Source organism: Cebus imitator, unplaced genomic scaffold (assembly GCF_001604975.1).
Source record: "Cebus imitator isolate Cc_AM_T3 unplaced genomic scaffold, Cebus_imitator-1.0 Scaffold58, whole genome shotgun sequence".
NCBI lineage: Eukaryota > Metazoa > Chordata > Mammalia > Primates > Cebidae > Cebus > Cebus imitator.
Window position 1 is genome coordinate 1497486 of NW_016107373.1, and position 22136 is coordinate 1519621.

A 22136-nucleotide genomic window follows, 5' to 3' on the forward strand; every position below is an offset into this window, starting at 1 on the left:
CACCATGTTGACCAGGATGGTCTCGATCTCTTGACCTCGTGATCCACCCGCCTTGGCCTCCCAAAGTGCTGGGATTACAGGCTTGAGCCACCGCGCCCGGCTATCCTGCCTTCCTTTCATCCATCCAATCCATAAACATTTCCTGGCTGGGCGTGGTGGCTCACACCTGAAATCCCAGCACTTTGGGAGGCCAAGGTGGGCAGATCACTTGAGGTCGAGAGTTCGAGACCACCCTGACCAGCATGGAGAAACCCTGTCTCTACTAAAAATACAAAAATTGGCTCATGCCTGTAATCCCAATTACTCCAGAGGCTGAGGCAGGAGAATCGCTTGTACCTGGGAGGTGGAGGTTGCGGTGAGCCGAGTCGCATCATCCAGCCTGGGCAACAAGAGCGAGACTCCGTCTCAAACAATAACAACAACAACAAAACAAAAAACATTTCCTGAGCACTGTCATTATATCATTATAGCTGTACCTAGGGAATAGCCAAAAATAATTGACTGACACTCCCTGCTCTCAAGAAATTCTCAGTTTAGTTCAGAAATGAGGAGGCCAAGGCCCAGAAAGGGAAAGTGATTTGCCTAAGGTCACACAGCAAGTGAGGGAAATGAGGTGAAGAGGGAAATAGGCAAAGGCTCAGACCTGTTTTCCTCCAAAGCGAGCCCCACTCAGTCACTGTCTGAAACCCGCCTCCCGGCTCTCCGTGAAGGCCTGAAGAGCCTGCCTCACTCCATTGCTACTTTCATTTTTGTTATTCTTTTGGAAGGGGAGGAGGGGCTGGTGCCTGCTGCTGTCCAGCTGTTAAGTCGGACCACACATCCCAGCCCAGATGTGTCAGCCTCTCTGTAATGGGTGAAGTGGCTGCTGGGCCATGAGCCAAGGGCCAAGGAAGCCACAGTGAAGCTCTGTCCCAGGGGAACTGTGGGAGGAGGCACACTGAACCCGGCGGCAGGGAAGTCCATGGTTGCTCTACTATCAAACTGGCCTTGTAGACAACATGGTGTGTCTAGGTGGTGGGGATCAAGATCTTTGACACTCCAAGGAAATCAATACCTTTGACATATTTCCTCTGAGGGTCAGAGTTCTGGGCCACTTCCTGCCCCTCCCAGCTTCTCCTGAACCAGACACTCCCACCTCCACAAATTCTCCAATCCTGGTCCAGGGTCCTGCCATTTACCCTGGCTTCCTGAGGGCTGCTCAAGAGGGTTACACGGAGTTCCAGCCAGAGCAATGCTCATGGTCTTGACTTAACTCCACCCAAATCTTTCTTCTCCATCCTGTCCCATGGAGTGCTGAGATTTCCAGAGGAACAGCCTGTTCTCCAGCATCTGGAGCTGGTTTCTTGAGGGAGGTTCAAGGATAAGCCAGGTCCCAGAGAGAGGTGCTCCGGGAGGGCCTCAGTACCAGGACTCGCACGAGACACATGGTATGCGGAGGAGACACAAGCAGGGATGTCCTTTATGCTCCCCTCTCCTGATGCGGTAGCCAGGCCAGGCCAGGGCAGACAGAAACAGCCTCCTGAGGAGTCCCAGGAGCTTCAGAGAGCAAAGGTCTAAGTCCCCAGAAGGTCTGGGGAACAGCATCCTGGGGTGAATCTGAGGATAGGGTGTGAAACGGGGTGTGGGAGCTTGTCCAGGGGGTCTGGCTTTGCCCATAAAGTTCTAGGCATCCAAGATGCCCTAAAGATGGGAGTGGGTGAGGATGAAGGCAGGGACCCTCTGATATCCAAGATCCTGAATTTTCCTTGCTCTAGAGGGCAAAGCTCAAACCAGACCAAGAGAACTTGCCTGTAGTTGCTTTTTATTCTCCCCCTTGACTCTCTCTGTAGGACCCCTGCCTTTAAGCAGAGCTAATATGTTCCCCTCTCTCAGTTTTCTCATCTGCACAATGGATAATAATGCCTATACATGCTCAGTAAAAGGAATACGGCCCCAGTCCCTGCAGAAATGCATTTTTTTTTTTTTTTTTGAGATGGAGTTTTGTTCTTGTTGCCCAGGCTGGAGTGCAATGGCGTGATCTAGGCTCACTGTAATCTCTGTCTCTTGGGTTCAAGCGATTCTCCTACCTCAGCCTTCCAAGAAGCTGGGATTACAGACATGTGCCAACATGCCTGGCTAATTTGTTTGTATTTTTAGTAGAGATGGCGTTTCACCATGTTGGCCAGGCTGGTCTCGAACTCCTGACCTCAGGTGATCCACTTGCCTTGGCTTCCCAAAGTGTTGGGATTACAGGCATAAGCCACTGCTCCTGGCCAGAAATGCCTTCTAATAATTCATTTGCCACTAAGGATGCAGGAAATTGGGGCACCATGTGCAGAGATCACCTTCTGAGAAACCTTTCATGACCTGTACCCTGGCTCAGCCACCTGCCACGCTCTGCTCCATCATGGTGCCTGCCATGATGTTGATACTGCCTACTTCCCTCTCTGTCTCTCTCATTCACCTGTGAGTGACTGAAGGGCCAAGTGCGTCTTCTCAATGCAGGTTACCCTGGCACCAGCATAGACGTTCCCTCAGTGCCCAGTTGCTGAAGGGAAGTTATGCTTATTTTTTTTTTTTTTGTTTTTTTCCTTTTTGTGGAGAATGGGGTCTCGCTATATTACCCAGGCAGGTCTCGAACTCCTGGGCTCAAGCTATCGTCCCGCCTCTGCCTCCCTAAGAGCTGGGATTACAGGCATGAGCCACAGCGCCCGGCCCCCAGTTGCTGAAGGAATGGACATGTGTATTAATGAATGAGCAAGTGAATTCCCAGCTGGTCCAGGGAAGCCAGAGGGACCTCATGACACATCCGGGTACACATAACACTTCTGTGGGACCCAGCATCCCCACCACCCGAAGGGCTGGCCAGGCCAGGACCCTGAAAACCCCAGGACCCCTTCAAGAATTGTAAGTACACCTCTTGAACACTTAAATCTGATTTTTTGGGGTCTTGCTGTGTTGCCCAGGCTGGAGTGCAGTGGCATGGTCATAGTTCACTGCAGCCTTGAACTCCTGCGCTCAAGTGATCCTCCCACCTCAGCCTCCCAAGCAGCCAGGACTACAGGTACATGCCACCACGCCTGGATAATTTATTTTTTATAGAAATGGAGTCTTTCTGTGTTGCCCAGCTGGTCTCAAACTCTTAGCCTCAAGCGATTCCCCTGCCTCAGCCTCCCAAAGTGCTGGGATTACAGGTGTGAGCCACCACATCCAGCCTGGGATTTTTTAAAAACAATTTTTCCCTTCTCTTACAAGGATTGCCCCAGCCTAAAGTGATTTTCTCTACAAATACAGTAAGTACTTGAAATAGAGCGAAGTTCACTACAATGTAACCCAAACTTGACTTTAGTTCTATGCCCAGGCCCCTTGTCAAATAAAAGTGAGCAAAACTCTGTTCTCTGTGGGGTTGGTCAAAAAAAGTGACTGCCTCATGCTCCTGCGGGACTCTCTCTGTGCGGTCTGCTGCGTGCAGTCAGCTGTCACAATTTTGACTTTCTTGCTTTTTGTGATAGTACAGACCATCTGAAAAATACTGTTTTTTGTTAATTCTACAAAAATATAACTCCATATTTTATATAATTGGAAATCTTATTTTTAAATTTGTATTATTATTATTACTTTTAGAGACAGGATCTGGCTCTGTCGCCCAGGCTGGAGTACAGTGGCGCCATCATGGCTCACTGCAGCCCCAGCCTCCCCAGCCCAAGTGATCTTCCCTCTCCTGCTGCCTCCCACAGGTGTATGCCACCATGCCCCGCAATTATTTTTTTTTGTAGAGACTAGGTCTCCCTATGCTGCCCAGACTGGTCATGAACTCCTGGGCTCAAGCAATACCCCTGCCTTGGCCTCCCAAACATTGAGATTAAAGGTGTGAGCCAGCACAAATGAACACAATTGGAAATTTTTGACTCAGTGAATTTACTGCATTACTGTAGTGTTTTACTATATTGAGCATCTCTTTTGCCCTATGTTACTGTGCTAAGTTTATGTCAATGCACAAAACCGATATGGACTCTTCTCTCATGGAACTTACTTTCTCATGGGGTAAACAGACAATAAGCCATTAAAATAACTGCAAACTGGGTTAAGGGCTAGAAGAAATCGAAAGACTAAAACATAAAAGAAGACGGGGGTTCCACTTTAGGTGGTCAGGGAACATTCCCTAAGGAGGCGACATTTGAGCTGAGATCAGAAGGCTGAGATGGAGAGACTGGGGGAAAAGCAGTTCAGATGTTAGGAACAGCATGTGTAAAGGCCCTGAGGCAGGGCTGGAAAAGGCTTAGTCTCAAGTTGGGTGAGTATGGATCCAGGAGTCCTAGAGCAATCTGAAGAAGAACCTGGGGCAGATGGAAGCTCTAGAGCCAGTGCTCAAGGGTGAGACCTGAGCCACAAGTTCAAATCCCCTGTGGGTCAGCCAGCTGTAGACTATTCCAGACCAGGGGCTGCAGAAAGTCCTGTGTCACAGTATGGGGATGGCTCCAGGTAATGAGAACTCATTGAAAACCATGGAGAGAGCCCTTCCTGAACCTCAGAAACAGTGTGGGCTCTGCAGGACCTTGATGGCTGCAAATAGATGGGCTTAAGGACACTTTTCTCTCTTCTCTCAGAATACGGGGTCTGGCTTGGGCCCCATTTTCTCCATCCATCCATCCATCCATCCATCCATCCATCCAACAATTGGTTGCTAGGCACTGGGATATAGCAGTGAACAAGACAGACCAAGCTCCTGGCTCAAGGAACTGTTCCCTCAACACTGGGGGAAGCAAAACCCAAACGAAACCTCACCTACTCCTGAGTAGGTATCAGAGGCCTCCTTTCTGATTAGACACCCTGTGATTTGGGCTCCTCCTGTGGGTTTTTCATTAGCAGTTTTCTAGCGGATTCCACTCTGAGACCAGAGAGCCTTGGCCCTTCTGTCCTTTTCCCTGTTGGTGAGAACTTAAACAGAAACACACACACACACATCTCCCCTTTTAAGGGCTGGTAAAGGCCCACCCACAGACATAGGAACACCCAAACACACATACTTCTCTAATCTCCCTAAATCTCCTGGAGGCTGGGGGTGGAGGGGCCTCTCTGCTTCCCAGTTAGCTCAGGAGAAGCCAGGGTAGGGGACTGGGGAGTAGTAATCAGCCTTAGCCCCCACTGCCTCCCCCATGCTGGGCTGGTCCCTGGGTCCCCGTCACTCCCACACCTGGCCTCCCCAGCTGCAGGGAGTGAACGGGTGTGCTGGGCAAACATCCTTGCAGCTTCCTGCTGCTCCCCTCTGAGAAAACAGACCTCTTCTTCCTGCTCCTTCTTCTCCCCACACCCTCCCAGCTGGGGCTTCTCTGGGATCCCAAGCCAGTTCTCTCTAGAGAAGCCAGACATCCTGTCCCCTTAGCGAGAGGAAGGAGGGAACGCACACAGACCCAGTGTTTCCATCTAGAGAAACGACCTGCTCTCCCCTTGGTCCTTTATCCCAGTTCTTGGAGCCCAGACCCTCTCTCTCCTAAGTGCCAAGGGGCTAAAGGACCACAGTGTACAGTGGCTCAAGAGTGGCTCCATCAGAAACTGTGGGAGAGTGGGAGGAGCAGGGAGGAGATGCCCCAACATGGGACAGGAAGAGCAGCCCCCTTCTAAGGAGCCTCTCTGAGAATCACATAAACAGAACTGCGGCATCATAAAGATATCCTCGTAGAAAGAAAAATAAAGCAGCCCAGCCACCTCCAAACATACTTGTCTTGACTTTGTGCACTCCCTCTCCTGTCTGTCCAAGTACACGCGTATTTCTTGCATAGCTGTTTTCAGGAGTTGAGCATATATTTTGCTTTTTGCACAGAGCAACAGAGCACACGCGTTTTCCACGTGATTTACAGCCCATATCTGGGTTTTTAAGAGGATAGTGAATATCCTGCTCTCCATTTTCCAGACCGAGAGGCACACAGACACCATCCCTACCCATTCTTAACCCTGGAAACATTTTCCTATCCCCATGCATAATGAAGAAGTTGGGGGAAGGGTTGGTATGGGATCTCAGCTGGAAGGGACCTCAGCTATGGAACTGGAGCCCCCAGAGAAGGAAAGTGACTTGCTTACAGTCACACAGCAACTCCTAGCTGAGCAATTCTCACTATCTCCCCCATCCAGTCTCTATGGATCAAGCCAACGATGAACTTTACATGCCAGGCATTGTGCTATGTTAACCTTCGCTTTAATTTTCTCTCGAAATGCCTATGGTAATGCTATGGGGACGGTTCTAATATTCCCATTTTTCAGATGAGGAAGCCAAGGCCCAGAAGAAGAAAAGTCACTTTTCTGAATTGCTCCGCTGACTGATGGCAGAAACACAGAATTAAATCTCCTGATTCCCAGCCCAAGAGTCCTTTCTTTCGTTAGGCGCCCCATCTTCTCCTGCTGCCTCTCCTGGGTCTGCCCAGGTGTGAGATCAGGAGCCTCCCCAGCAGGCCTTTTCCTCCCCAGTGTCCCAGTGCTGGATCCCACTATCCGATCGTGCCTCCTTTCCTGTGCTGGACCAAGGCCCAGATGAGCAGCTGGGGATGCAGGACTGAATGGAGCAGCAAGAAGAGGCTGCCGGCGGCCGAGTTCATTCAGAAGAAAGCCCAACTCGGAGCTGCCAAGGGCCGAGGGAAGCTTATGGCAGGGGTCTACCGCCCCCCTTGACTTCAAGGCTCCGAGTTCTGACAAACCTCCTTCCCTGTGACAATTGTCTTTTACCAACATCAAGAGGAGGTCTGGATCCCCTGGATCCTGCTGCTTTATTCCTGAGATCTGTGCCAGAACCATCCTTAGGAAGACCTGCTCCAATCTCTCCCCCATTTTACAAAGAAACTGAGGTCCAGGGAGGAGAGCCAGTGGCATGGACCAAGCTCAGGGGAAGCAGAACCAGTACTAGAACCCAAGTCTCTGCTGCCAATGCAAGCCCTCTCCCCTTATGCCCTTGTCCTGTCTGCTGAATTATCCTCCCTCTGACTGGGACAAGAGGCCTTCCTTAGAGTGTAGGGTGACCAGGATGTGCTGCCTAATGAAGAGCAGGGAGACCTCAGCCCCCATGCCCCCTTGACTCTGGCTCCTGTCCCTTGGCTTGGTTCCTCACCATCGATCTAGTGGCCTGGAACAGTTTAGGTGGAAGTCCAAGATGCTGAAGTCCTCTAAGGACTTGGCTCTTGCCTGGCCCAGTTTATGTTAGTCCTGGGAGGTAGAGATCAGGTAAAGACTCTCGTGCTTGATCACAGGGGGAGAGAGGGAGAGAGAGAGAGTATGTGTGTGTATAGAGGCATGCACACAAAACTGGTGGTTCACTGAAGAGGGGGCTCCCACTAGATTCCCCAAACAATCCACATTTCATCTGGGCAGGCCCTTCTGAACCCAAATATTTTCTCCCATTCTAAGCCCATGCCCCTCCCCCATCAAGGCTTTAGGGCTGAGCCTGAGAGAGGGAGGGAGGGAAGAAGAGAGAGAAGCCACGTTTCCTTAGGGAGGGAGGGGAAGAGTGAGAAGAGAAAGACAAACCCACAGTCGGACCTAGTCAAGAAGACAGGGAGAGGGAGACAGAAAGTCAGCCAGACTCCAGGAACAGAGGGACAGAGCAGAGGTCTAGAGGCAGATGGAGAGAAAGGGCTCCCTCCTCCCGAGCCATCTCCCTTGCTGCCCTGACCGCCTCCTCCCAATCCCCAGGCTTAGGTCCCTCCTTGGAGGGTCTCTGGGCCTGATTCCCTGGGGCCGCCAGGGCAGCACCCTGAAGTTTCTGGGGCTGGCCGAGAACCCAGGTCTGGCTCTCATCCCCAGGGGCGTCGGGTCTCAGGCACTCTGAACACTCCCCGGTGCGCCCCCCAGCGGAGATCCAGCCTAAGAGCCACCTAAGCCCCAAGTGGGGCGCAGGAAAGGGCGCTGCCACTTTTCGCCCCGTCTGGTCCTGGAACCGGGGGTGGGTTGGGGTCGGCTAGAAGACATGGCTAGAAGGGGGCAGGATTGGTGTCTCGAGCTCAGATTGGAGAATCGGACGGCCCCCGACGCCTTGATGGCCCCTTCCTCCTAGAAGGTGGAGGCCAATGTATGCAAGGATTGAGCCCCAGGAGGGTCGCGCACTGGCCCAAGCTCCGAGGCTCAGGTCAGGCGGGGGTCCAAGGGAGGTGTCGAGGGACCTACTCGCCAAATCTCGGAGCTCCAAGCACAGGTCGCTCCGGGAGATCCTGCGCTGAACTCCCTCCCCCGCTCCTGCCCAGTAATGTGTAGTCGGCCCTTCTAGGGGTCCAGGCGCGTAGCAAAGAGGGGTGCCAAGGGGTGGAACCGGAACGGAGACCCTTCATCTTACCGCATTGTTGAGGAAGTCCGACTCGTTCAGATCCCCCAAGTCCAGGAAGCTGGATCCGGGGAACAGCCTGTCGGCCGGGAAGGGTTCCAAGACGGCGTCCATCGCGGCCGGCTCCCGGGACCCCCTTCGACTGGGCTTCCCTCACTCCAGGGCGGCGGCGCACCCAGTCCAGAGCTCTTGCCTGAGCGCTGGCAAGCGGGCGGGGGGCAGGTCCGGGGCGAAACCCCGGGGGAGGGGCGGGCGGAGGCGGCGCGGCCCCGGGTGGGGGGCGCTGGGGGCGCGGGGGCCTTAGGCAGCGGCTAGGAGCGGGCTGGGCTCAGGGGCCCCGGGCGCACCGTGGGCATTTAGCCGACTCCACCTCCTCCTGCTCCTCCCGGGGCACAGCTGGCTTCCATGGGGAGCCCAGGGGTGGGGCTGAGGGCTTGAGGAGCCCCCCGGACAGGGTGGGAGCCGGGGCGGGGGAGCTAAGCGCTCCCCCGAGACTGGGTGGCTGCCGGCCGCTCCGCTGTCTCTGCGTCTTCCTCTCTCTGCACGGCTTCTGTCACTTTCCTCTCTGTGAAACCGGGAACCCCTGGCTGGCTGGCCCAGCTGTCCAAGGCGCCACGCCCCCACATCAATATTCACAATAATTTAATATTAATGAGAAGAGGGCGTGGCTCGGGGAATCCTCTCTCCCTTTTAAAGAAACATCTGCAACTTCGTCTTAGCAATCTCTCTCCTCTGAATGCTCAAGGTGGGGGCTTAAAGCAACAATAGTCCTGGGACATTGGCATTTTGTTAAGGCCTCACCAAACACTGTCTCATAAATTGCTGAGGGAGCTATTTCCATCCTTCCAGCCTTATGCTAAAGCCTACACCAAACCCAGTCAGGGAATTCTGTTTCACTGTCCCCTCAACAGATCTCCCCTCAGCGGGGGAGATTTTCAGTTTTTTTTTTTAATACGGAATTTCGCTCTTTTTGCCCAGGCTGGAGTGCAATGGCACCATCTCGGCTTACTGCAACCTCCGCCTCCCAGGTTCAAGCGATTCTCGTGCCTCGGCCTCCCAAGTACCTGGGATTACAGGCGCGCTCCACCACGCCCAGCTAATTTTTGTATTTTTAGTAGAGACAGGGTTTCACCATGTTGTCCAGGCTGGTCTCGAACTCCTGACCTCAGGTGATCCACCTGCCTCGGTCTCCCAAAGTGAAGGGATTACAGGTGTGAGCCACTGTGCCCAGCCGATTTTCAGCTTTTAACTCTCATTTCTCATCTCACATGTTTCTTACTCCAGGAAGCCTTCCTTGAACTCCCAGGCTGGAGCAGTTACCACCAGTATACACCACAGGACATCATGTGCTCACCTCCAGTGTTTCCAGTCTAATGTGGTATTGTGTTTGTTTGCTCACATTGTGTCTGTGACCGAACTGAGCTGTAAGACTCCTCAGGGCAAGGACTGTCCCCAGCTTCCCTGTGTGTGAAAGGGCTGGGTGAACAGCCAGAGAGAGGCCAGGAGAAGCTCCTCGATTGTCAAGTCCCGCTCCCCTCAATGGTTCTGAAGAGCAGGAAGTTGGAGAACAGCGGTTCTGGAACCTGAATGAGCCAAGGTGCTGGCTGGCTGCACACTCCACAGTCACCAGACACTCCCAGGGCCCCTGGATCCTTCACCTAAGTGGCTTGCTCCTGCCTACAAACTTAATCTCTTGAAAGGGCTGATAACAATTGCCAAGCACCTGAACAAATGGAGGAGGTTCAGGGAGGCGCTCCCTCAGAGGGCTGGGCACACTGTTTCCTGCCCAGAAGTCATTAATAGGATTAAGTGTGTCCTCCTTGTCTGGGGCATTTAATTAGCTCAGGAACCAAAAGGCCTTTAAGAAGTAGAGATGTCATTGCAGCTAAGCCATGGATGTCACCAAAATTACTCTCAGCGCCAGGTGGGAGAAGGGTTCATACCGAGGCTGAAACAGCAGTTGTTTGTTTGCCTGGCAGTCGGGCAGGCACGTGGCTTTTCTCCATCTTATGATCTAGTTGACATAGTTCTGGAGAGTGAAGTTCTGACCTTCCAGGCTGTCATATGACTGTTAGATGCCAGGCCTCCTGGAGAATTTGCTCCTGAGAAGGTAGGAATATAACCCATGCCCTGGGGAGCAGTTCACCAGCCATGCAACTCCAAGAAGGGAGGCTGGGCCGAAAAGAAATCAATTCACTTTCACAACAGTGGCGGGTAGAATTGGGGTGCTGGGACCATGGGTGTCTTCCCCAAATGTGTCACATCTGGCCAAATGGGCACCATTCAAACACTGAGACGTGGCAGGTCCTTCTCAGGGCGAGCGGAGGGGTCTCTGGCGGGGTGAACAAGCTGTGGTCATGAGTGAGCTCCAGCAGCAGGTGTCTGGAGTCCTGGCTACTGAGCTAGAGTCCCTGCAGGCCCACAGGAGGAGCAAAAGTGCCGCCCTGCCTGAGGTTGGTTGGAAATTGTGCCTGCGTTCCTCCCAGCCTGCTCTGTAATTAGAGACTCAGGTACCATTTAAGTGATTGGGGAAGATTATACAGTTTTAGATAAGTAGGATTAGAGTGTGCTCTCTTTCCTTATTCTTACCCAGGTGAACATCCCAGGAAACCATTGAAAATAATCTTGGGGAGACATTCTGGTTCCGGCAGCTTCTACAGAGTCTGAGAGGCAGGATCTCCCAAGAGAAATCCTGGGGAAAGGGGTGGCAGAGGGAGGAGGGAGACTAGGCAGGGTAGAGCCGGGCACACAGAGTAGTGTGATCATTTTCTTTCTGGAATGAAGAGGATGGCAAAGTCCAGCAGAGATGAGGATGACAGCAGATTTGTTCACACGTTCTACAAGCATTATTGAGTACCTACTGTGAATGGTTCCCAGACCAGGCACTGGAGACACGGCGGTTATTAAGATCTTAGATCCCAGAGTAAATTTGGGTGCACAGGGGTGGGTGGGTGGGTGGAGGAAAATATGGGTAAAAAAAATGTTAAGAAGATGATTAAAAATAAAATAGTGTGATGTGACCCTGTGGGTATGGAAGGCCTCTCTGAACAGGCCATGTCTGAACTGAGAACTGAATCAAGAACTGGGGTCATTTATGGGGCAAAATGCAGGGAAAAGCATTCTAGGCAGAGGGAACAGCAAGTAGAAGAGGAGGAGGAGGAAAGCCTGACTGAGAAGAGCTGAAGTGGTGCAGGAGTGAGATGCTGAATGTGAAAACCTAATGCCCTACACATACCCTGCATTTATGGCCACACTGAAGCCCAGGCTCTATTTTGTGCCAGGACTGGAAAGAAGTGTGCCCACCTGATGCCTTCTGTAGGGTGTGGTCAGCCACACATCCCTTCTTTCTTGTCTATTAAAGATTTTCCAGGAGAGGAAATGAGATGGCTTACTGGGTCTTACGTCTGCATTCTGACCCAGCAGGGAGAGTTTGCTCCCTCCCTACTCATTCCTGGGTCTGGTGCCACAGCCCAGCCCCCCCACGCAGCCCCCTCCTGTGCATCTGAAGGAGTCAGGGGATGAAGGCCAAGGTTGGCTCTGCAAACACCACCTCCACAGGCCCAAATACTGCAGGTCATGTACAGCAGTCACAGCAGCCCCTTCTGTGAGGGGCTCAGCAACACCTGGCTGCTGCTCTCCAGGAGCTGTTCCAGCTGCGAAGCAAAAGCTTCATGCATATAGACATCACAACGCAGTCAATGACGCACAAAAGAAAGAGGGCAGAGAAAAGCTTCTTGCCTGTTCCAGACACTGAAGATCAGGCAGAGAGAGAGACTCCTGCCAGGCTGAGCTGTGAGCAGAATGTGTATGTGCGTGTGTGTGTGTGTGTGTGTGTGTGTGTCTGTGTAGAATCACTGCCCTTCACTAGGTCTCAGTTTCCATAGCTATAAAATGGGCAAGGTGTTGATGCCTTCTAGGGTTTCATCCTCTCCAAGGATCTTCCAATGTGCCCTTTCCAGGACAGGGCCTGGGGAACAGGGGTAGGGGTCTGGGGAGAGTGAAGGGCCTCCCTGCTCAGGAGGCCTGAAAAACTTTGATTTTCCAGGCTTCTGCCCAGAGCCTCCCAGAGGGTACAAGGCGGGTGTTTACACTCGGCAGGCAGGCCCTGGGTGGCAGTAATAAGGTCACCCAAAGTAAACCTGTCTTGTTTGCTGGTTGTAAAGGGAAAAATGCTTTGGCACACTCTAACAGGAACTTCTTAGAAATGAAAACATATTCATCCTGGAGATTAGGCTGACTTCCGGGGTGCAGACGGGGCCCTTTGTTCTCTGGCAGCTCCCTAAAATGGGCTGCATGGCTGCTTTTCCTGTGCCCCCCACTGGGGCTGGACATGGAACCTGGGGTGGCACTCTGCCAGGAGGCAGGGTGGGCTTCAGGCTCCCAGCTTTCACTCAGCTTAAGGCTCTCCTTTCCACCCCTTTGGCCTGTGAGCCCTTCCCACCCCACCCTGAACCATAAAAATACCGGACGTTTATTAGTGCTTGCTTTATACCAGGCACTAAATACTTTATGTTATCTTGTTTAATTCTTGGAACAAGCTTGTGAGATAAGTATTGTCTTTCACTGATTCTGAGATGCACATTTCTTCACATGCTTTAACATCTCGGAAGTCAGAATGTATCTTATGACTGATGTTATGTCGTAGTTTAATGGATGATGCTCTTTTCCTTCCTAATGTACATAACATAATGGTGCATCATGTAATTGATGACACCTTAGAATTGACATGATATTATCCAATCTGCAGATGAGAAAACCAAGGCTCAGAGAGTTTATATGACTTGCCTCTTCTTTGTTTTACAGAAAACCCAGGCCTCGGGCCATTGGAGTCTTGCCCTAGGTTGCCCAGCCTTATGAGGCAGAGATAGGACTGAAACCGGGGCCTCCCGGCTCCACACCCAGGGACCTTTCCACTCACCCCAGATGAACTGAATTTACTCACTGGGGAGAGGCAGGAGCTGAGGGGAGGACCTTCCTCCAGGGCCTTCCACAGCAGCGAGTGAATCACCAACCACCCTGCCTTGGAGAAAGGCCTTAAGATAGATTTTTTTTCCTCTTTAAATTCTCTGAAGACTGAAGTTCCTTAAGGACTAAGAAAACACTTGCCTCCCTTCCAGCTCCTTTTCCTGGTAATTATTTTTGCTTCTTTTTCCCTGAATTTCTGCTCTGCCGTCCCATCTTTGGCCTGGAAGCAGGCCCGCCCCTTGGCCCTCTGTCTGCCTGCCATCTGGGAAACAGCTCCACCCGCTTCCTGCTTTGCTCTCCTCCTGGTCTCAAGTCACCTTCTCCTCTCCAGCCCGAATCACCTGCTCCAGCTTCGCTTCTAGACATCTCTAGAACGCAGCCACCTGGCTCCCTAACCGGAAGACGCGCTCTTAGGCGTACCACCACGCCCTCCATCTCCCTCACTCTGGAAGTCTAGAGTAATGGGAGAGAAACCAGCAAAGCCGCTTATTTCCTCCCCTTGAGTCCTCATATTGTTGGGGACAGTCCCCTGCAAATCCTGCCCCACCTAGGGCTGGCAGAGCTGGAACTATGGGGCTAAGAGAAAGGGCAGGGGCACGGAAAGTTGGAGGTCTGATCCTGCCTACCACCTCCTGCTCCTGCCAAGCCCTTATCCTCCCAGTGCCCCGCCCCCCACCCAAAGCTGAAGTAGCTTGTCCCCAGGAGGCAGGGAGGCAGCATCAGGCGTTTAAATCAAAGGCTTTGCTAAATGCATCCAGTCACCCTGCAGTTCACCGGGGACTGGTAACTGTCAAGGTGAAGCCAGGGCCTCAGATTCTTCCCTGAAAAATGAGGGTCTTAGCCTGGTGTCTGAAATTCCATCCTCCCAGCTCTGAAATGCGAAGATTCTGACTCCCTCTGCCCAGAAAGCAAATATGGCCTTTGTGTGTGACGAGTCTGAGTGTCCCTGGGCAGCGATTGGCTGGGAGCTAGGTGTGCATACCGCCCCCGCCCTCCCCCAGGATGTCTGGAGGTGTGAATTGAAGTGTGGGGCTTCCACCATTTGCACAAGTGTATTCCAGCGCTCACACCTAGGGGCGGGCCTCTGCCTCACTGTGCACGTCCATGCCAGCGCGTGCGGCTGCAAATCTGGTTTCCATCTTCTCCCAGTAGGCAGCAAGGCTGGGGGAGACTGAGTGGAATATTAATTGTGCTCTTGCACGTGGCCCAGCTCCATGAATGTGGTGGTCGAAGGGAGCAGCCTGCAGCTATGCGGGGAATGAGGGAGAAGCCACAGGAGCGGGGCTCCCTGGGGTTTAAAGCCATGCTGGGAGGAGGCAAAGGCTGAGATCCAGAAGGGTGGGTGGCAGTGGGAGGGGGAGAACTTCTGAGGACAAGGATCTGGGGACAGCAGGGAAGACGCCAGCTAGGTTGACGGGGATACCCACGTTTGCCTAACTCAGGTGTTCGATAAATATTTGCTGAATGATTGAAGAGCTGAATCCTCAAATGCCTGTAAGATCTACAGATACCCCTTCCGTGAGCGCAGACAGAGTAGGAGGAAGGATGGAAATGTGCAGATATTAAGCACCTACTGTATGCCAGCCACTCCAGGTGGCACCGTCAAGCATTTCATTTTATTTCAGACTCACAAAGACCCTGGGAGATAGTATTACCCCCAAGTGGGGAGGGGCCCACTACACACATATCCTCTACCTCCACCTGCCATCTGGCCCCTTTAGGAAGGCCTGGGGAAGCAAAGCAGGCTGCTTCTGAGTGGCAGGCCTATTTTTAACTTAATGGACACTCTAGGTTTTGTAAGTCATTGCTTTACCTTCTTTGCTTGGGCTGTGAGGAAGCTCAGAGATGAATTTGCTGAGGTCCTCTTGCAACAGAGTCTCTGGAGGTTCATTTCACACGCTGCATCCTACTTCATCTTCCGTTTGTTCCCCTTCCTCCATCTTTCTTTCCTCTATTAGGAACATCGAATTCCATGGTCTGTAGGTTTCTCAAATGCCTTTAGAAGGGAGACAGAAATACATACATAGTTTTGCCTTTATAGGTGAAGCGAGGGAGATTCAGAGAGGTTACGTTATTTGTCCAAGGTTACACAGCTATTAAACCAGAGTATTGGAAATTAGATCTGGCCTCTGACTTCATCTTTCTGCTGTGTCAGACTCTGGGATTGGATAAATTGCATAGTAACCAGGGGGTTTTCCAGAGAGTTGGGAGGAGGCCGAGGCCTTTGCAGACTCAGCCTTTACCTCCCACTGGCCCTTCACCCAGGCTCTTCTTTTTGAGGAGTAGGTCCAGGTGGGGGTTTCTATCCTTTATCATGCAGAGAGTGGGGGCCATCCTCAGGGACCAGCCCCAGCCTCTGTGGCTGAGCAGAACAAACAGAAACCCAGCAGGCTTGGCCTTGGCAATCACTGGTTAAAGCAAATATATATTCCAGGTGCTCTGAGGAACATTTCGGGAGCCTCCGGAACTGAAGGGTGAACCAACTCTCTGGAGAAAAATGAATGGATGCAGGCCCAGAGGAGCCACGTTTTTTCCTCGGCTCTTTGGCAAGCAAGCACCAAGTATCCACAGTTCAGAGTGAGGGGCCCCAAGGGTGTGTATTCTGCAACCCAATCCCTCCAGCTGTCCCTTCAGACCAGCCCGGCAGGATTCTCTCTCTTTTGGAATGAAGACTTAGGGTTTCCTGGGGAGGCTTTACTTGTACTCCTTGGAGAATTTTTTTAGAGATGTAATCTCGCTCTGTCGCCCATGCTGGAGGCAGTAGTGGGATCTCGGCTCACTGCAACCTCCACCTCCTGGGTTCAAGTGATTCTCCTGCCTCAGCCTCCTGAGTAGCTGGGATTACAGGGGTGCAATACCATGTCTGACTAATTTTTATATTTTTAGTAGAGACGAGGTTTCACTATGTTGGCCAGGCTCATTTTGAACTTCTGGCCTCAAGTGATCTGCCTGCCTTGGCCTCCCAAAATGCTGGGATTACAGGTGTGAGCCACCGTGCTCAGTTGAATTTATTTCTTATAGGAGCTGGTATCACACACATACCCCACAAGCCTGGGGACTTCCAGGGAAGACACAGAGAATGAGTCTCATCTAGAGTAAAAGGGATTGTTTTGAGGGCTGCAGCTGGAAGCAGCTCCAAGAATGACAATCACTGACGACCCAGGGGAGACTGGTTGAGAGACACAGAGGCAGCGACAAAAGACTCTGCTCCTTGGGGGATGTCCAGATGTGCCCCAGGGTCTTCATTGTGGGATACCTTCAAATACCAGCATGCATGACTTGGGAAAGAAACCATCACAGAAATATACAGTGACTTTCACAAACCGTCATTTATTGGGTCTTATTGCTTTTCAATGCTCCGCCAGTTTGCAATGCATATCTCAATCTTCTGAATCAATAGATCTCCTCTAAACCAAAACGACAAAGACCAACAATCCGATTAAAATATTGGCAAAGAATATGAACGGCAAACTTTGTATATTTATACAATATGGCATTGATCAAGTCCCAGGATCTACGCTAAACACATCCTATGAGTTTTCTCTCTCTCTTTTTTTTTTGAATTTTTATCGGTGCCAAGATGACTTTTTTCATTTACACCTTACCATAGCCCTTGGAGACAGGTACTAGGATTACTCTGTTTTATTAAAGCCCAGAGAGATGAAGTAAGTTGCCTGAGATCACACAGTGACTTGGTCTGACTTCATAGCCCATGATCTGGAGGCAGGAGCTGAGATGGCAGCACTGCTTACTGGAATCCAGGGTCTCAGGAAAACCTGGTGGGAATGAGGGAGGGAAAATGACAGAGGGATAGCCGGCTGAGGTAGAATCACATTACCCAGCAACTTGCGAAGAATCCAAGAATCCTCAGTCCTAGGTAGAAGTTTGTGTGAGTGTCTTTTTCAATTTCTTGAACAGATAATGTATTCAGATGAGTTAAAACATTAAAAAAGAATGCAACAAAAAGTAATCCTTTCATCTCTGCATCCTATATCCTAACCACTAAGTTCCCACCCTTTAACCAACATATAATCAATTTTATTACTTTCTTGGGCATCCTTCTATGGTGTGTGTGTGTGTGTGTGTATGCACATAGCTATTTTTCACTCTCTCTCTCCATTTTGTTTTTGTTTTTTAAGAGACAAGGTATTTAGGCCGGGCGCGGTGGCTCAAGCCTGTAATCCCAGCACTTTGGGAGGCCGAGGCGGGTGGATCACGAGGTCAAGAGATCGAGACCATCCTGGTCAACATGGTGAAACCCCATCTCTACTAAAAACGCAAAACATTAGCTGGGCATGGTGGTGCGTGCCTGTAATCCCAGCTACTCAGGAGGTTGAGGCAGGAGAATTGCCTGAACCCAGGAGGCGGAGGTTGCGGTGAGTCGAGATCGCGCTATTGCACTCCAGCCTGGGTAACGAGAGTGAAACTCCGTCTGAAAAAAAAAAAAAAAAAAAGAGAGAGACAAGGTATTTCTCTGTCGTCCAGGCTAGAGCGCCGGACGCAATCACAGCTTACAGCAGCCTCAGGGACTCAAGCAATCCTTCTGCCTCAGCCTCTTGAGCACTACAGGTGTGCCCAGCTAATTTTCAAATTTTTTGTAGAGACAGGGTCTCGATATGCTCTAGCAACAGAGTGAGACTCCATCCCCCCGCAAAATAAAAAAATAAATAAATAAACAACCAAGGAGCATTCGGCAAAGGCTGGTTGGCTGATGGATGGATTGGCTGGTGTGGAGGAAGTCTGAAACCATGGCTCACCTGTACTGGTGTTCGTGGTGGAGGTGAGAATGGCGCACTGTAGGCACAGGAATGGATGCTATGCCCAGCTGAAACCCTGGCATCTGGGCCCAACCAGGAAAGGGTTAAGTTTGCTGGAGTTTTGTATATGAAATGGCACCGGGAAAATAAAAAAGTGCAGACTAGCAGTTGAGCGCAGGCTGGTCTCGAGCCCCTGGCTCCAACTGATTCTCCTGCCTTGCCTCCCAAGTGCTGGGATTATCACGCATGCGCCACAATACCAGTACACTCTACCTCTCTTTTTAAATCGAAAAGTATTATACACACTGTTCTGCATCTTTTCCCCCCCACTTAATCTATTTTGAAGATCTTCCTGTAAGAGCACATAAAGAACTTCCTCATTCTTTTTCTTTTAAATAGCTGCATAACCACCCATTGTATGAATGTACCATCATTTATTTACCTGTCCCCAACAAACAGACAATTGGATTGTTTCTAGTTTTTTACTATAACAAACAGTGCTGCAAGGATAGACTTGTTCAAGCACTGCATGGAGGATAAATTCTCAGAAGTAGGGTTGCTGGGTCCTAGAGAACGTGCATTTGTAATGTTGGTAGGTATTCTCAAATATCTTGTACCAATGTACACTCCTACCGGGAATATACGGCACTGCTGATTGTTCTATAGTCTCTCAAAGAAAGAATATTATCAAACTTAGGAATTTTCTAATCTGATCAATAAGAAATGGTTTCCAGTGTATTTTATTTATTTATTTTTTGGAGACAAGGTCTTGCTCTGTCGCCCAGGTTGGAGTGCAGCAGCACAGTTATGGCTCACTGCAGCCTCGACCTCCTGGGCTCAAGCAATCCTCCCACATCAGCTATATGAGCAGCTGGGACTACAGGCATGTGCCACCATGCCTAGATAATTTGTTATTATTATTTGTAGAGACGAGGTCTCACTATGTTGCTCAGGCTGGTCTCAACTTCTGGCCTCAAGTGATCCTCCTGCCTCAGCCTCCTAAAGTGTTGGGATTACAGGTGTGAGCCACTGGGCTCAGCCTCCAGTAAATTTTAAATTTGCATTCATCTTGAGTAGGATTGAGCATCTTTTTAGATGTGTTAGGACAATTTATGTGTCATTTTCTGTAGACTATGCACATTCCTTGACCTTTAAAAATTGGTGGTTGGTCTTAATTGATTTCTAGAAGCTAAACTTTATATGTTAGAGATACTGCTTTGTGATTTGCAAGGGAAGTGGGGCTACAGTTTGCATCCTCCCTGGGAAGGTCTGTAGAGGTGGATTCTCCCTCACTTCTCTCACCATCTCATGCAAGCCTTGCTGTCTATTCAAAGAGCATTTATTGGCCAGGAGTGATGGCTCATGCCTGTAATCCCAGCACTTTGGGAGGCCAAGGTGGGTGGATCACCTGAGGTTAGGAGTTCCAGAGCTTGACCAATATGGTAAAATGCTCTCTCTACTAAAAATACAAAAATTAGCCAGGTGTGGCGGTGTGTGCTGTAATTCCCGCTACTCGGGAGCCTGAGACAGGAGAATTGCTTGAACCTGGGAGGTGGAGGTTGCAGTGAGCCAAGATTGCACCACTGCACTCCAGCCTGGGCAACAGAGCAAGACTCCATTCCTCCCCAAAATAAAAAAAATTAAAAAATAAACAATCAAGAGCATTTATTGAGCACCTCTTGTGTGCCAGGATCAGTGCTGAGGCCCCCGAGACCAGAAGTGAATAGACAAAGCCCTCTGGCTGCTTGCAATCGAGTGGAGGAGCCAGATCTGTAATCAGGCAGGTGTAGTCCAGTGTGAGATAAACCTGTAGTTCATGGATTCAGAATGGGTGTTCCAGGAGCACTGGGGAGGAGGCAATAGCTTCTGCCTGTCACAATAGCTCTGACATCCATTCCTACCTGGGGGCTGCCTTTGCCCACCTCCCTTGTCTCTGTGGGTTCAGCCCTCAGGCCCTGATTGCAGAAAAGCTCTGTTCCAGGAAGATATCTCCCTTGGAACATATTTACTGAGCGCTTACCACACGCCCAACCTCCCTGCCCCCATCATTTGTACTCTGCCTCCACCCGGCTTCCTTCCCTGCCCTATGCTGGTCCTCAGCAGCGTCCACTTTCCCTTCCATTGCCTGCCACCTGTTTCGAGTATGCATTCCCCCGCTGCTCAGAGGGATCGTCAGCTCCTTGTTAACAGAAAGGGAGACTTTCCCTTGGGTCCCCTCCCCTTGGTGCTTGGCATCTGGTGGCATTTGGCAAAGGCTGGTTGGATGATAGATTGGCTGGTGTTGAGGAAGTCTGAAACCATGGCTTACCTGTACTGGGGTGTTTGTGGTACAGGTAAGCATGGCGCACTTTAGGCACAGGAATGGATGCTATGTCCAGCTGAAACTCTGGCATCTGGGCCCCAGGAAAGGGTTAAGTTTGCTGGAGTTTTGTATATGAAATGGCACCAGGAAAATAAAAAAGTACAGACTAGCAATTGAGCCCTGTCTCATCCTGGTTCAAATGACATTGTTTGCGCTTCCCCAGCCTTGCCTCCTGCACTAATTACAGACCTTCCCTGGGGAGGAAGACCGGGGCCAGGAGGTCCTCATTACAGGCTCCCTTGCTGGAGAGAGCAAACCCCAATGACCAAACCAAGTCTCTTGAAGACAGGCCCAGGGCTTCCTATCCTGAGCTCCCTGCTGCCTCCTGGCTGGGAAAGGGTTAAGAAGCTGGCATGGAATGGAGCCCTGCATCCAGATTTAATCAGAAGGAGTACCCCCTATGCTAAGGTGTCCTCCTGGCTCCCCTTGCCAAGGACTGGACCTCCTTCTCTTCTCTTATCCCCCAAGATGGCCACTGCCAGGGCTGTGTCGGGGCCTCCCCGCTGTGGTCGCCTGCTGGCCGCCTCTCCCTGTGGCCTTGTGGAGACTGAGCCTTCTTTAATCTTCCATTTATCCTGAGGCCTCGCCCCTCTGAGATTGTCTTTGATGTGGGGCCTGCTCTGGGGGGAAATCACGGGTTTCTGAGGCCTGGGCTGGGCTCTGCCCACTACCCCCAGCCCAGGCAGGCCCCAGAGAGAGGTCTCCCACCATCAGGGCCAGACCCAGAGGGTGACCTTGGCAGTCCAGATAAAAGTTTCAGGTCCTGCTGTTCAGGCAGATGGAGGGGCTGCTGCCCACACCTCAAAGTGGAGCAGAAGTCTCAGGAATAAGATTATTATTATTATTATTATTATTTTTGAGACAGTCTTGCTGTGTTGCCCAGGCTGGAGTGTAGTAGTGTTAGCTCACTGCAATCTCCACTTCCCAGGTTCAAGTGATTCCCTTGCCTCAGCCTCCCAAGTAGCTGGGACTACAGGCAGGCACCACCACGCCTGGCTAATTTTTTGTATTTAGTAGAGATGGGGTTTCACCATGCTGGCCAGGATGGTCTTGATCTCCTGACCTCGTGATCCACCCGCCTCGGCCTCCCAAAGTGCTGGGATTACAGGTGTGAGCCACCGCGCCCGGCCCAAGAGCTTTATTATTATCACAAATTACACCGGTCTCCCCCATGAGCTGGTGAGCACCAAAACAACAACAGCAAGAACGATGACAATAAAGCAGCGACCATTATTGCGTGCTGATGAAGCTCCTGCACCAGGCAAGGCGTCCTCCATGTATGACATCATTTAATTCTCTTTTTAATAAGTTTTTTTTTTTTTTTTTTAGAATGGAGCCTCACTCTGTTGCCCAGGCTGGAGTGCAGTGGTGCGATCTTGGCTCACTACAACCTCTGCCTCCCAGGTTCAAGTGATTCTCCTGCCTTAGCCTCCCAAGTAGCTGGGATTACAGGGCCTGCCACCGCGTCTGGTTAATTTTTGTATTTTTAGTAGAGACAGGGTTTTGCCATGTTGGCCAGGCTAGTCTTGAACTCCTGATCTCAAGTGATTCGCCTGCCTCAGCCTCCCAAAGTGCTGTGATTTCAGGGATGAGCCACTGCTCCGAGCCAACATCATTTAATTCTATGTAGCTATATGTATCATTTCAAAAGGGAGGAAAGTCATTGACTTATTTGTATAACAAAAATTTATTGAGCTCCCACTACGTGCCAGGCACTGTTCTAGGCACCGAGGAGTAAACAAAATGGTGTATCTGTACCGTTAGGTACTAG

General features: G+C 51.0%; 1 protein-coding gene across 1 annotated transcript in view; it reads right to left on the reverse strand.

The window, feature by feature from the left end:
- The window catches only part of CREB3L1 (cAMP responsive element binding protein 3 like 1), a 46311-nt gene extending 37443 nt beyond the window's left edge, over window positions 1-8868 (reverse strand). Inside the window, exon 1 of the mRNA XM_017529325.2 lies at window positions 8294-8868. Coding sequence (XP_017384814.1) covers window positions 8294-8395 — 102 coding nt within the window. The 5' untranslated portion in view covers window positions 8396-8868. The remainder of the gene's footprint in view (window positions 1-8293) is intronic.
- Between the last annotated feature and the right edge of the window lie 13268 nt (window positions 8869-22136).